Source organism: Ceratotherium simum, chromosome 27, assembly GCF_057802395.1.
Source record: "Ceratotherium simum simum isolate JZ-2026a chromosome 27, ASM5780239v1, whole genome shotgun sequence".
NCBI classification, from domain to species: domain Eukaryota; kingdom Metazoa; phylum Chordata; class Mammalia; order Perissodactyla; family Rhinocerotidae; genus Ceratotherium; species Ceratotherium simum.
The window spans coordinates 18789922-18802459 of NC_141926.1; the positions used below are offsets into that span (position 1 = coordinate 18789922).

General features: G+C 38.6%; 1 protein-coding gene across 1 annotated transcript in view; it reads left to right on the plus strand.

The window, feature by feature from the left end:
• Positions 1-12538, plus strand: part of CYYR1 (cysteine and tyrosine rich 1) — a 109117-nt gene that overhangs the window by 92611 nt on the left and 3968 nt on the right. Inside the window, 1 exon segment of the mRNA XM_004429525.3 lies at positions 573-730. Coding sequence (XP_004429582.2) covers positions 573-730 — 158 coding nt within the window.

Genomic DNA, 12538 nt, shown 5'->3' on the forward strand with positions numbered 1-12538 from the left:
TTATATTGTTCTTAAATTTAATGGGAATACTTGTTTGTCATAACTGTTCTGTGAATAATAAAAAAAATGATGTTTGGTTTGGTTTTCTTTATCTTGTTAAGAAAAAAAATATTCTAGTTCTACTTTATGAAGAGTTTTAATCAGGAATAAATGTTAAATTTTATTTAATATTTTGGCATTTATCAAGTTGTTTTCATTAAACACACATACTTTATGGACAATAGATAAATTCTTTGCTGTTTAAGTACACAGCAGAATGTTTTTTTCAGTATTATTTTAAAGAGCATGTCTGGAGAATCGTGCTTTGGATAAATATATGAATTTTTAAAACCAGAATCTGAATGATGGGTTAATTGTGCTGGAAGACGATTCCCTAAAGGTTGATAACTTTTTCATATCCATTGAAATACAGAAGACTGTTTACTTGACCGATTCAGGGAATTATCTTTTCTTAACATTATCCTTAAGAACATTTGTAGAGAAGCACTTAGATAGTTACAGAGCTGTATTTGAAAGGATGAAGAATCTTTAAGAGCCTTTTCAATAAATGGAGTTTTGTTTTTCTATTTTAGGGGCACAGCAATTGCTGGCATAGTGTTTGGAATTGTATTCATCATGGGGGTCATTGCTGGAATTGCCATATGTATCTGCATGTGCATGAAAAACAACCGCGGGACCCGGGTGGGCGTCATCAGGACCACCCACATCAATGCCATCTCCTCCTATCCTGGTAAGCAAAATTGCTTACTCCTTCTGAAGGAAGAGTCAGATTTGTTAGTTATGCTCTACTCCTTGGAAAGAGGAAACATTAAAGACTCACTAGAAAAATCTCCAAGTGTATAGGGTATTTCTAAGTAAATGTAGATTGAAGCTCTAACTTTGAATGGAGATAACTTAGATCTAAGTAATAAAATCCGTCTCATGTTTGAAGATAGTCATATTCCTAATGGTTGGCTCATTGTCTACAGTTGCCAGTCAGCCAGAGTTAAGAAAAATAGACAATTCACACCAACAGTGACTATTATCCTGTGAGTTCTGACAAATAGTTATCTAGAGAAAGTACAAGTTATGTGTCTTAATAAACTGGCCTCTGATTTGATAGGTTCATTTGTCTTGAGAAAAAGTATTGAAGAAAATTTTTGTGTGTCCTCTGTAGGCAAAGAAAACAGTTTTAACACAATATTAAAATTCTCAACAAAGAGCAAAATATAGATGAACAATTTGACAAGTATTTGTTGAGAAGCTGCCAGAAGTTCCACATATAAGTATATTGAACACATAGGATGCCATAAACAAAATACTGCATTTTGCATTAGATGATTTCAATAGTGCTTTCTAAGTCAATCTGTATGTGTACAATTTGACATATAAAAAGGAGTCAAGCTCTAAATTTAACACATCATTAGGAAGATGATTTCCTATCCACACTCATGTCCTCTCTCTCTGTCCCTGTAGAAAAGGAAGAGGGTACCTTCTACATGTAATCTGCCCTGTGTATCAATTTCCTAATCCTTCCTTCCTCTCTTAATCTTTTCCCTATCTTCTTCAACTTGAGGGAGCAAATTTCAGATGAATTTGAGAATGATCACTTCTCCTGTTCCTCTTTTGTCAGTTCCCCCTCTTCTCCAATATCTTCATGTCGGGCTGCCTCAGGGCTCAGTCTTATGTCTTCTTACATCCTGTATCTACACTTACTTCTTTGGTTACATCGTTTGGCCTTGTGGTATTAAGCACCATTTATATACTAATGCCTCCCAAAGTTATATATCTCTATTCCAAACCTCTTTCCTGAATTTCAGATTCATTTGATCCCACTGCCTGTTGGACATCTGCACCTGGAGGTCCAATAAATATCTCAAATTTAACATATTTAAAGTTGTACTTTGGGGCCGGCCCCGTGGTTGGCGGTTAGGTGCGCGCGCTCCGCTGCTGGCGGCCCGGGTTCGGATCCCAGGCTCGCACCGACACACCGCTTCTCCGGCCATGCTGAGGCCGTGTCCCACACACAGCAACTAGAAGGATGTGCAGCTATGACATACAACTATCTACTGGGGCTTTGGGGGAAAAAAAATAAATAAATAAAATTTAAAAAAATAAATAAATAAAGTTGTACTTCAGATCATCCTCCAAAATCCTCCTCTATTCATAGCCTTCACCATCTCAACTGATGGCATCTCTAGCCTTTCAGTGGCTCAGGCCAATTCCTTGGAGTCATCGTGACTCCTGTCTTTCCTTCATACTTATGTGCAATCTACCAAGAAAGCTTCTCAGCTCCATCCTCAAAATATATACAGTATCTGACTATTTCTCACGGTACCTACTCTTATTTCCTGGTGGGAGCCACCATAAGCTCTCCCCTCCATTTATGCAAGAACATCCTAACTGGTCTCCCAACGTCCACTCATGGACCCTTGGGGTCTATTCTCAACACAGTAGCCAGAGTGAACCTTTTAAAGTAGAGGTGAAATCATATCATTCGTTTGCTCAAAATCTCCAGTGGCTCTCCATTTCCCCCAGAGGAAGAGTCAATGCCAGTGGTTCCTCATTTTACCCAAAGTGAAAGGCAGATTCTTTACCAGAACCTGCAAGGCAATGCATGATTTGGCTTCTCTTTTTGTTTCTCTGACCTCACTGCCTTCTACTCTGCCTCCTGCCACTCTGGCTTAGTCATACTTTTTCCCTTGCTGTTCTGTGAACACACAGGGTGCACTCCCATCTTAGGGCTTTGACTAGAACACTGACTCCCTCACTTAATTCATCTTTGATCAAAGGCCACCTCCTGAATGAGGCCTGCCCTGATCACCCTGTTTAAGATTGTAATGTGTCCCTCCCCACAGCACCCCAGTCCTCATAACTCTACCCTACTTCCTTTCCAGAGTGTTTTAATTTTCTAAGATATCATATAGTTCACCTAATCATTATGTTTATTGTTTATTATCCATCCTCTCCTAGAATATTAGCTCTATGAGGCAGAGATCTGTGTCAATTTTGTTCATGACTCAATCCCAAACGTATAAGACCAGGACATAATGGGCACTCAGTAGACATGGCTGAACAAGTGAAGAACACAACTCATGACAAGATCTGATTTAGTTATATATCAATAACAAGGGAATTGACCTTAAATTCCACCCTGGAATATGTAGCTTTTGTTGTTAGTGCTGTCGAATCAATTCTGACTCCTAGTGATCCTGTGGACAGCAGAGCAGAATGCTGCCTGGTCTTTTTGTGCCATCCTCTCACCTTCCAGTGCTGTATTAGACAATGCTCTGTTGCTATTCATAGGGTTTTCATGGCCAATTTTTTCAGAAGTGGGTAGCCAGGTCCTTCTTCCTAGTCTGTCTTAATCTGGAAGCTCTACTGAAACCTGTCCACCATGGATGACCTTGCTGGTATTTGAAATGCCGGTGGCATAGCTTTCAGCATCACAGCAACACGCAGTCGCCACAGGTTGTCGCCAGTCTGACAAGTGACAGACAGGTGTTACGCTTCCCTGACTGGGAAACAAACCCGGGCTACAGAGGTGAGAGCACCAAATCTTTACCATTAAACCTCCCGGGCTGGCTATGTAGCTTTTACTCACTACAAAAGCAATTCACAATTTTGAATCTACCCAACTTGTTGGGGTTAGTGTAACAATGTTAGGACTAGGGTATAAGGAAAAAATAGGGGGAATTATTTTTTATTCTTCACATCTCCTCATTTTTATCTCGTTCAACCCGTAATCCAGGAGAACAGAGGAGAGTCATACCAAGACATTAACTGGGAAGGAGGCAAGGAAAAGCACTCTATTGATAACATTCCTGATATACTTTCTCTTGATCAAAAAAAGTTTAGTTAAAATTAATTTTTAAAACATTTAAAAATATTTTTTATAAAATTAGAATAGAAGATACATGGGCCGGCCCTGTGGCTTGGTGGTTAAGTGCGCGCGCTGCGATGCTGGTGGCCCGGGTTCGGATCCCGGGTGCGCATCGAGGCACCACTTCTCTGTTCATCCTGAGGCCGAGTCCCACATACAGCAACTGGAAGGATGTGCAGCTACGACACACAACTATCCACTGGGGCTTTGGGGGGAAAAATAAAATAAATAAAATCTTTAAAAAAAAAAAAAAAAAAAAGAATAGAAGATACAAAATATTTTAATGTAAGGTTTTGCATTTTCTTGGGTTTGAGGTTTCTATTTCATGCATGGTAACATGTTTTTAAAACTTTTTGGTGGCATCATTTATATTGGAAGATCACAGGGGCATGTTGCACTTTCAGTAAATGCATTGTTCTAGGAACTGAATAATGCAAGAAACATAATGAACCTTACGGTGGAAGTATTTTTACTGCAAAAAGACTAGGTCTCTGAAAACTTAATGTGCTTGATTACTTCCCATTTCCTTCTCAGTTACTAATTAAGTTTTTACTTAAAGGATCAGGAAACAGCACAGAGTAGTAGTGAATGCTTTTCAAAATCTTTCATCTGTGGAAATAGAAAATGTTTTTAACTACATGAATTAATTAACCCTGTGATAATTGAGATAATGACCCAACTTATGGTATAGTCCTACAGCCTGGAGGCACATAAATGAGGAAAAAATAACTTAGCCAAGGTTATCTTATCCCTTGGTGAAAGCGCTCCATAGGGAACCCTACAGTGAACATTATTACTCTGCACTGGGGAGAAGATTACCAAGAACAGGTAATCTGCCACATCTGACCCTTTCTTGGACAGTGACCTTCCAAAGCAGTTCTTTATTCCTGCCATGTTGGGTAGAATGAACGATGCCCTGTTTAATTATAATTATTTTTAAAATCATCAGTGTGAAAATAAGAATTATTTATCAAGTCTTACATTTCCGTTACTTTTCAGAACTTCAGTCTAAAGAAAGGAAAGTGATCATGTTAATGCTTTTTTAAAAAAATAGGTTTGGGTGATACACACCTGAAAGAAAATAATACAGAAAGACAATAACAAAAGACTTGGCAAAGATATAAAAATCAAATGCCAACAAAGGGAAAACAAGGGATTTCAATGCTATCAAGAAAACTGAGATTTGAAGTACATTACTGAGTCGTCTGATGATAGATGATAGATAGATAGATAGATAGATAGATAGATAGATAGATAGAGATAGATAGATAGACAGATGATAGATGATATAGATAGATAAACAATGGAGAATGAAGGGAGGCTCTTGCTGATAGAAAAAAGTCAAGGAATACACGTAGACAAGAGTTGTGGAATTGGAAAAATCATCATTTAAAAAGCATCATAAGAAAAGTTTAGGACAAGAATCATCAATTGATGCTAAATCTGGGGAGAAAGTTTGCTGAAGAGCAGGATATTTGTGTGCTCTCAAAGTGTCTACCCCCAGATTTCTTATTAGTTTTAAGGAGAAAAATAGTAACTACACAGTGAAGAAACAAGACAACATCTTGACCAGGCGGTAAAAATTAATACCACCAAAGAGGGGCAGATGGATGTCTTGCACCTTTGGGTATCACTCTGAGGATGCCACAGCTTCATCTAGTGTGTAGTGTTCTGGCTGGAAGTTCGCAGCCTGAATCTTAGCACGAAAAAACATTTGACAAACCCGAGTTGAGGAACAGTGTATAAAATAACCAGCTTGTAGTCTTTAAAATCTCTCAGAAATATTTCATTAAGGACTCAAAACTCCATTTTCATCATGGAATTCACAAATGAGGGGAACCTTATTAGTATATATACTGAACGTAGGAAGACTTTCATGTACTCGTCAGAAGATTTGGTGATATGAGGATGGTCTTTTCTGATTGTGCCCATTTTCTTAGTGAAATAAGAAGCAAGTCTTATGCTGAAAGTGGGTTGAGGATGTATTTGTAGTTAAGGAGAAAGAAAAAAGCATGAAACAGTAATCTCAGAGAATGGAAGGGTGGCGAAATGCCTAAAGAAATGTTTAATTTCTAAGCAATGCCAAGGGCCTCCACATTTAAAAATGTGGTCATTCATTTAAAGTGAGATCAGTCAGCATGACTGTGCATATTTCTGTAGCCACATTAAGCTCCTAGAGACAGATCTGGGGTAGCCAAAGTATTGGATTTAATCAGGATTGGGGTTTTGTCAGGCAATAAGTAAAGAAAGAGGTAAGAAAGTTGACAGTAGATGCACAGAAGTAATTTTACTGATTGACCATAAATCTAAGCTGAATAAAGAAAGGCATGAAGATGGGAAAGAGGTGACATCAGTTTAAATTAATTTTTTAAAAATGCAATCACTAAATCGGAAATTCAGGTGAGATCCAAGATGTGCTGGAATGAGTATTCTAGAAAGATAAAGGGTAGTGGTCAGATTTACAAAATGGTACTGTTAATTGGATACAACAAGGGTGAGGAAAAGATTTTTGAAGGCAAAAATGTCCAAGGGACTGAGAGGTAGGGTTACATGGATGTTGAAATCACTGAGAATGATAATAGAAGTAGTGGTGGAGAGAAAGACAGTGGGCCTGCTGCTAAATCTTCAGCGGATGAGAGTTGGGGCAGAGAGGACCCCAGATAATGATAACAAGGAGGAGGAGAAAGTACTATAATCTCATGGATGTGCTACAGAAGAGCTCAGGTTTTGAAAGAGGGAGAATGGACAATGGTGTGAAAAATGGCTATGAGAGTCACAGAGAGCACCCAGTGCACCTTCTGGCCCTGTGGTTTGTAGGATGTGGGAGAAAAAGAACAGCTCTGATTTAGTAGTGCTGCAGAGGAAGCTGTGCTCTCGTGGAAAATCAGATTTTAATCAAAATAAGAAGGTAACATGAATGTTCACTTCCACTCCCTAAGATAATTGTCTCATGCAGTCTTCTGTCTTCTCAAAACTCACAAATAGGGGGACAGCCCTGTGGCTTAGCAGTTAAGTGCGCGCGCTCCGCTACTGGTGGCCCAGGTTCAGATCCCGGGCGCGCACCAATGCACTGCTTGTCGGGCCATGCTGAGGCCGCGTCCCACATACAGCAACTAGAAGGATGTGCAACTATGATGTGTAACTATCTACTGGGGCTTTGGGGAGAAAAAGGGGGAAAAAAAGGAGGAGGATTGGCAATAGTTGTTAGCTCAGGGCCGGTCTTCCTCAGCAAAAAGAAGAGGATTGGCATGGATGTTAGCTCAGGGCTGATCTTCCTCACAAAAAAAAAAAACAAAAAAAAAACCCTAAGCCTTTCTCACTCTCAGCAGATGATTTCTCAATAGATCTTATTTCTCTGAGAAAACAGACACCATCAGAAGAGAAGGTCCTCATATTCTGAGCTAGAGTAATGTGTAAAGGGATGAAAAGAGGGTGAGGCTTTTCTGATGACAGACTTGGTATTCTACTGAGCACAGTGAAAGTGGGTGGGGAAAGCTTGGAAAATTAACAGGATTAGATGTGCAAAGTCTTCCAGAGTTAAAGGTCTACAGTGAAGGATGTTCTGGGAGCTTGTCGTTCTCATAGTGACAGAGGGATGTAAAACATGACTGGTCTTGTCTTGATGTTATCTGAGGGGAAGGGGAATGATAGGTTCTCATGATACCATCCTTTCAGGGATTGGCAAATTAGGCCATTGTCGAGGAGAAATGGGCAGGATTGTGTTTCTATGGTGTGAGGATGGGGTCAGTGGAGGTCTTGCCAGGAGCTCTGTGGACCTCTGCTCTGAGTGGGGGTTTAGGCGTATTGTGAGTAGTGGGCCTTGTGAGAGGGTAGAGGAGAAGTTTGCTCCTAGCAATACTGTTAGAAGTTGTCTTTAAAAATAATGAGTGGGGGGGCTGGCCCAATGGCACAGTGGTTAAGTTCGCACACTCCACTTCAGTGGCCCGAGGTTTGCTGGTTTAGATTGTGGGCGCAGACCCACTTACTGCTCATCCAGCCATGCTGAGGTGGCCTCCCATATAGAAGAGCTACAACTCTACAACTATGACACACAACTATGTACTGGGGCTTTGGTAAGGAAAAAAAAGGAAAAAGAGGAAGATTGGCAACAGATATTAGCACAGGGCCAATCTTCCTCAAAAAAATAAAATAAAACAATGAGTGAGGCCAGCCCCATGACATAGTGGTTAAATTCAGCGTGTTCCACTATGGCGGCTCAGGTTCGTGGCTTTGGATCCCGAGCACAGACCTACACCACTCACCAGCCATGCTGTGGTGGCAACCTGCATATAAAGTAGAGGAAGACTGGCACAGATGTTAGCTCAAGGCTAATCTTCCTCAGCAAAAAAAAAAAAAAAAAAAGTCATGAACGATAGAGGTGTTAGCCAATGCTAAGGTGTGTTAAAAGATAAACTGAGGCATACTAAAAATTTTAAGAGTTTATTTGAGCAAAAATCTATTCGAATCAGACAGCACCAAACCAGGGGTGGTTAGGAGCGCCCCACAGAGAAAGTGAGGAAGCAACGAAAATAAATTATTTGATTGGCTGTACCTTAAAGCCCAATTGGCTACTTGTGATTGGTTGTCCTCAGCATTTTGACTTTTTAACTTTGAGGCATTTACGGGCTTAGATTTTGCTTTGCTTACGTAGGCACCACGGCCTTAGAGCCATCTCAGTCTAATGGCCTCCATGTTTAATTAATTTAACGGGCTGTAATCATGTTGCAATATATAAATGTATCAGATCAATATGCTGTACACCTGAAACAATGTTATATGTCAATTATATCTCAATAAAAAAGCAAGTTAAAAAAACTGTAAAAAATATAATGTCATGGGATTCATCTGTCCTACCAGATAGTAAAACTGTTTAAAATCAATAATAATTACAATGAGGTGTTTTGTATGTACCAAAGTATATACAAAAAGATATACTTTGGTCATTGGAATAAAACAAGTAGATTAAAATTTTACAAATTTAAATTAATTAAAATTTTACAAATCTCTCTGAAGGAGAGATAACAAAACCATGTGAAAAGTGAGGATAAGAGGCCAGATGGGTAATCTGAGGCCAGTTTAGATAATTTGGCTTAACCAAAATTAAAAACTTTGAAAAAATTAAATTTGATGCAAAAATGCACCAAATAAAATAACAAATATAAGGAAGCATTAAATATAAAAAATTTCAATGGAAAAACTCAGAAATAGGTTGGTTATGTGTTAGAGATCTGCAAAAGAAGACGAATTTTTAAGTTTGGAAACCACACAGAAGAGACAAAAAAGATGAAGAACATATATTTTGTTATATACAAGTTTTAAACTTGAATATGTCAATAAGGTAAAAATAATAAACCGTTTTGACAAAGAGTTATTCTTAGAAAGATATGTAGAAAGGATGTATAATTTTGTACACTTCTTAATTCTTATCTTAATTATATCTTAATTCTAATTAAGATCTCAGTTTATAAATTATTAGTCCAAAACAAAATAACATCACCCAATATGAATTGCAAATAGTAAACAAGATATAGAACCATGTCAAATGTAGCTACTATCAAAGAAAGGTAAAATAAAGAGCTATATTTTTTTCACTACTGAATGACTAAAATATTAAATGATAGCGCACCTATATGCCTTGCTGGTACCATTATAAGGTGAAACAATTCTGTTTGAAAACGTGCTCTCAGCGCCAAAATGTACATGTTATTTGAGCCAGTTAATTCCTGGAATTTTATTCTAAAGACCTGTTTCAAAATAATAAAAAGTCTATGTGTAGGAAGATATTAATCACTCCATTACTTATAGAAATAAAAAATTGTTAATCTCAAAATAAGTGAATGTCAGTGGAATGATATGCAGCCATTAACAATAAAGTTAATTAAGAATATGTGACAGAAACAGGGCAGGGGGTGGGAGAAATGGCTAAAGGAGGTATAAATATATTATTATTAAGAATTCTTGTTAAGAATATGTTAGAGGTGGAGGATGGGGAGTTGGGAGAAATGGGTGAAGGGGGTATAAATTTATTAAAAATTTTTAAAAATAAAAAAGTTTACTAACATGGAACACTCAATGCCTACATCTTTGTCTGAGATGCAGAGCAACATCATTCATTCATTCATTCACTCACTCATTTAATACATGTTTATTGAACACCTCTGTTTTCAAGGCACAAAAAAAAGCCATTCCTATATTGGAGAATCATGAGTTCTCTCCATTCAACAAGTATTTTTAAATGTCTACTGGAAACTCTGCTAGATGCTTACACAGACACAAGAATGAAAAAGACATGCTGTGGCCTCCAGCATTTAAAATCTAGCAGGCAAAAAAGTAATTATCGTAGGAGGCAAAATGAGAGATAGAATATGTTTGTTACAGGTGTTGAGGAGAGAGAGGAATAGGGAGAAGGGGAGAGGGAGAGAGAAGGAATGTTCTCTTTGAGACATCAGAACAGTGCTGTATGTATTTCACCCTCCTGACAGACGTGCAAGGGTAGACATTCTTATTCACATTTTATTGATGAGAAAATGTAAAGAGATGAAATCCCCAGCCAAGTCTGCATCAATCTGTGTCTCTGAGAGACTTGCTGGGGCAAAGTACTCCCTCTGCCAGCCTCCTGTCCCCCACCCCCACACAAACATTTTCATAAGGAGTTATCAAGAAATAGACTTTTGTTCGGTTATGTCACTTAGTTTGCGGCTGTTTGTTACTGCAGTGTAGGCTATAATGTACCCTCAATCAAAGGCATTCTGGGTAGAGGAAACAGTCAATATAAAAGTCTAAATGAGTACGTCCAGAGTGTAGGATGGTGAGAAATTTAGTTTGGAAAAAAAAAGAATATGTAACAGAATGAAAAAGAATATGCTATAATATAAAGTGAAAAAGTATATACAATTTTACATGACCGCAATAATATAGAAAATACAAGTGACTAGAAGATAGTAATATAAATATATAATAATATAATGATATTATTTGGTAAATTGTGATGACAAAATTATGGATAATTTCCCCTGTTTCCGAATTGTCTAAAATAATGTTGTATAGTTTTGAGAACACCATGCATCTTCCCTGTACATTCACTTTACAGATGTTAGCCTGAGTGGGTGAAAAATGTTAAATTTCTTCCATGAATTTCAGAGCATCCCTAAATTTTATAATTTTTTGGGTAACTATAATGACATTAAGGATAAATGGCATATTTGCCCTACTTCAATTAGAATTGTAATATTGGTTATGAAAGAATTTCAAAGGCACCATATCTCCTGCTGCATCATACACCTTTTAAAGATGATTTGACCTGTAAGAAAGAACAAAATCTCTCACGGTTAATCAGGAATTCTAAAATTGATAACTTGAAAAGTTTACTTCCTAATGAAACCTTATTACCTGCAAGAAAGAAAGATAACACAGTTCACAGTTATACAAGTATTATTTTAAAATGTCTTCCAGTAGCTGGTACTATAAAAGATGTGCCATGTTTATTTCATGATGGATAGTCCACAAAATATCGCTCTTCGGCACGATATTATCACTTTATCAAAACTCAAAGCCTATAGAATGAAAGAACACTGTTTCATATCTTAGATTTCCATGTTCACCATGCAGCTGTATAAACCGTAGGGATTCTCACTGTAAAGTCCTCCAGCAGTTTTTATGCAGATGGCAAACTATAAACACTTTGTTACTGAAGCATAAACACACACCATGGCTTCGTGACGGAGAATGATGCAGAGCCAATCTGTAGAATCAGGCGGCGTGTGCTCCTCAAGTGGGAGGCAGGGAAAAGCTTCAACATAAAAACAACTTAGAGGGGCCGGCCCGTGGCTTAGCGGTTAAGTGCACATGCTCCGCTACTGGCGATCCCCGGCGCGCACCGACGCACCGCTTCTCCAGCCATGCTGAGGCGGTGTCCCACATACGGCAACTAGAAGGATGTACAACCATGGCATACAACTATCTACTGGGGCTTTGGGGGAAAAAAAGGAGGAGGATTGGCAATAGATGTTAGCTCAGAGCCTGTCTTCCTCAGCAAAAAGAGGAGGATTGGCATGGATGTTAGCTCAGGGCTGATCTTCCTCACACACACAAAAAAAACAACGTAGAACCACGTGTTATGAGAAAAGTTCCATGAGTATCCAGCTGTAACTTCCTATTTCACAGGGAGGCTGTGTTTCATTTCTTGGCTTGGATGAAGTTTATTGTAAATCTCTTTGTCTCAGTCCTCCTAGATATAATGAAGCAAAGGCGTGGGCGTAATGCAGAGGGAATGTGTGGTTAGACTCCACAGGAGGTATTCCATTTTGTTATAGAAAACAAAGCTTGGAGGGGCCCAGCCTCTGAGGGTCTAAAGCAGCCGTGGAGAAGCTGTATACACCATTGCTGCTTTCTCTACAGACCTGTGTCTTCTGCTGTGAACCCTCAGCCTACTCAGCCCACTAGAGACTTATAAAGCCTTTGCTCACCAGAGCAGTCCTTGACGGACCTCCCACCCAATTCTGTGTCTCCATCTTCCTCTTTTCTTGGGTGACTCAATTCTGTCTCTTATCCCTGAGTATAGACAAATCAGTAAATGATAAATCATCCAGCTCCTGGTAGAGAGGCAAGTTAAAGGGATCCAGAAGAAAACATAGTTTGTGTTTGCATGTAGGGGGAGCACTATGTTTGTACATGCAT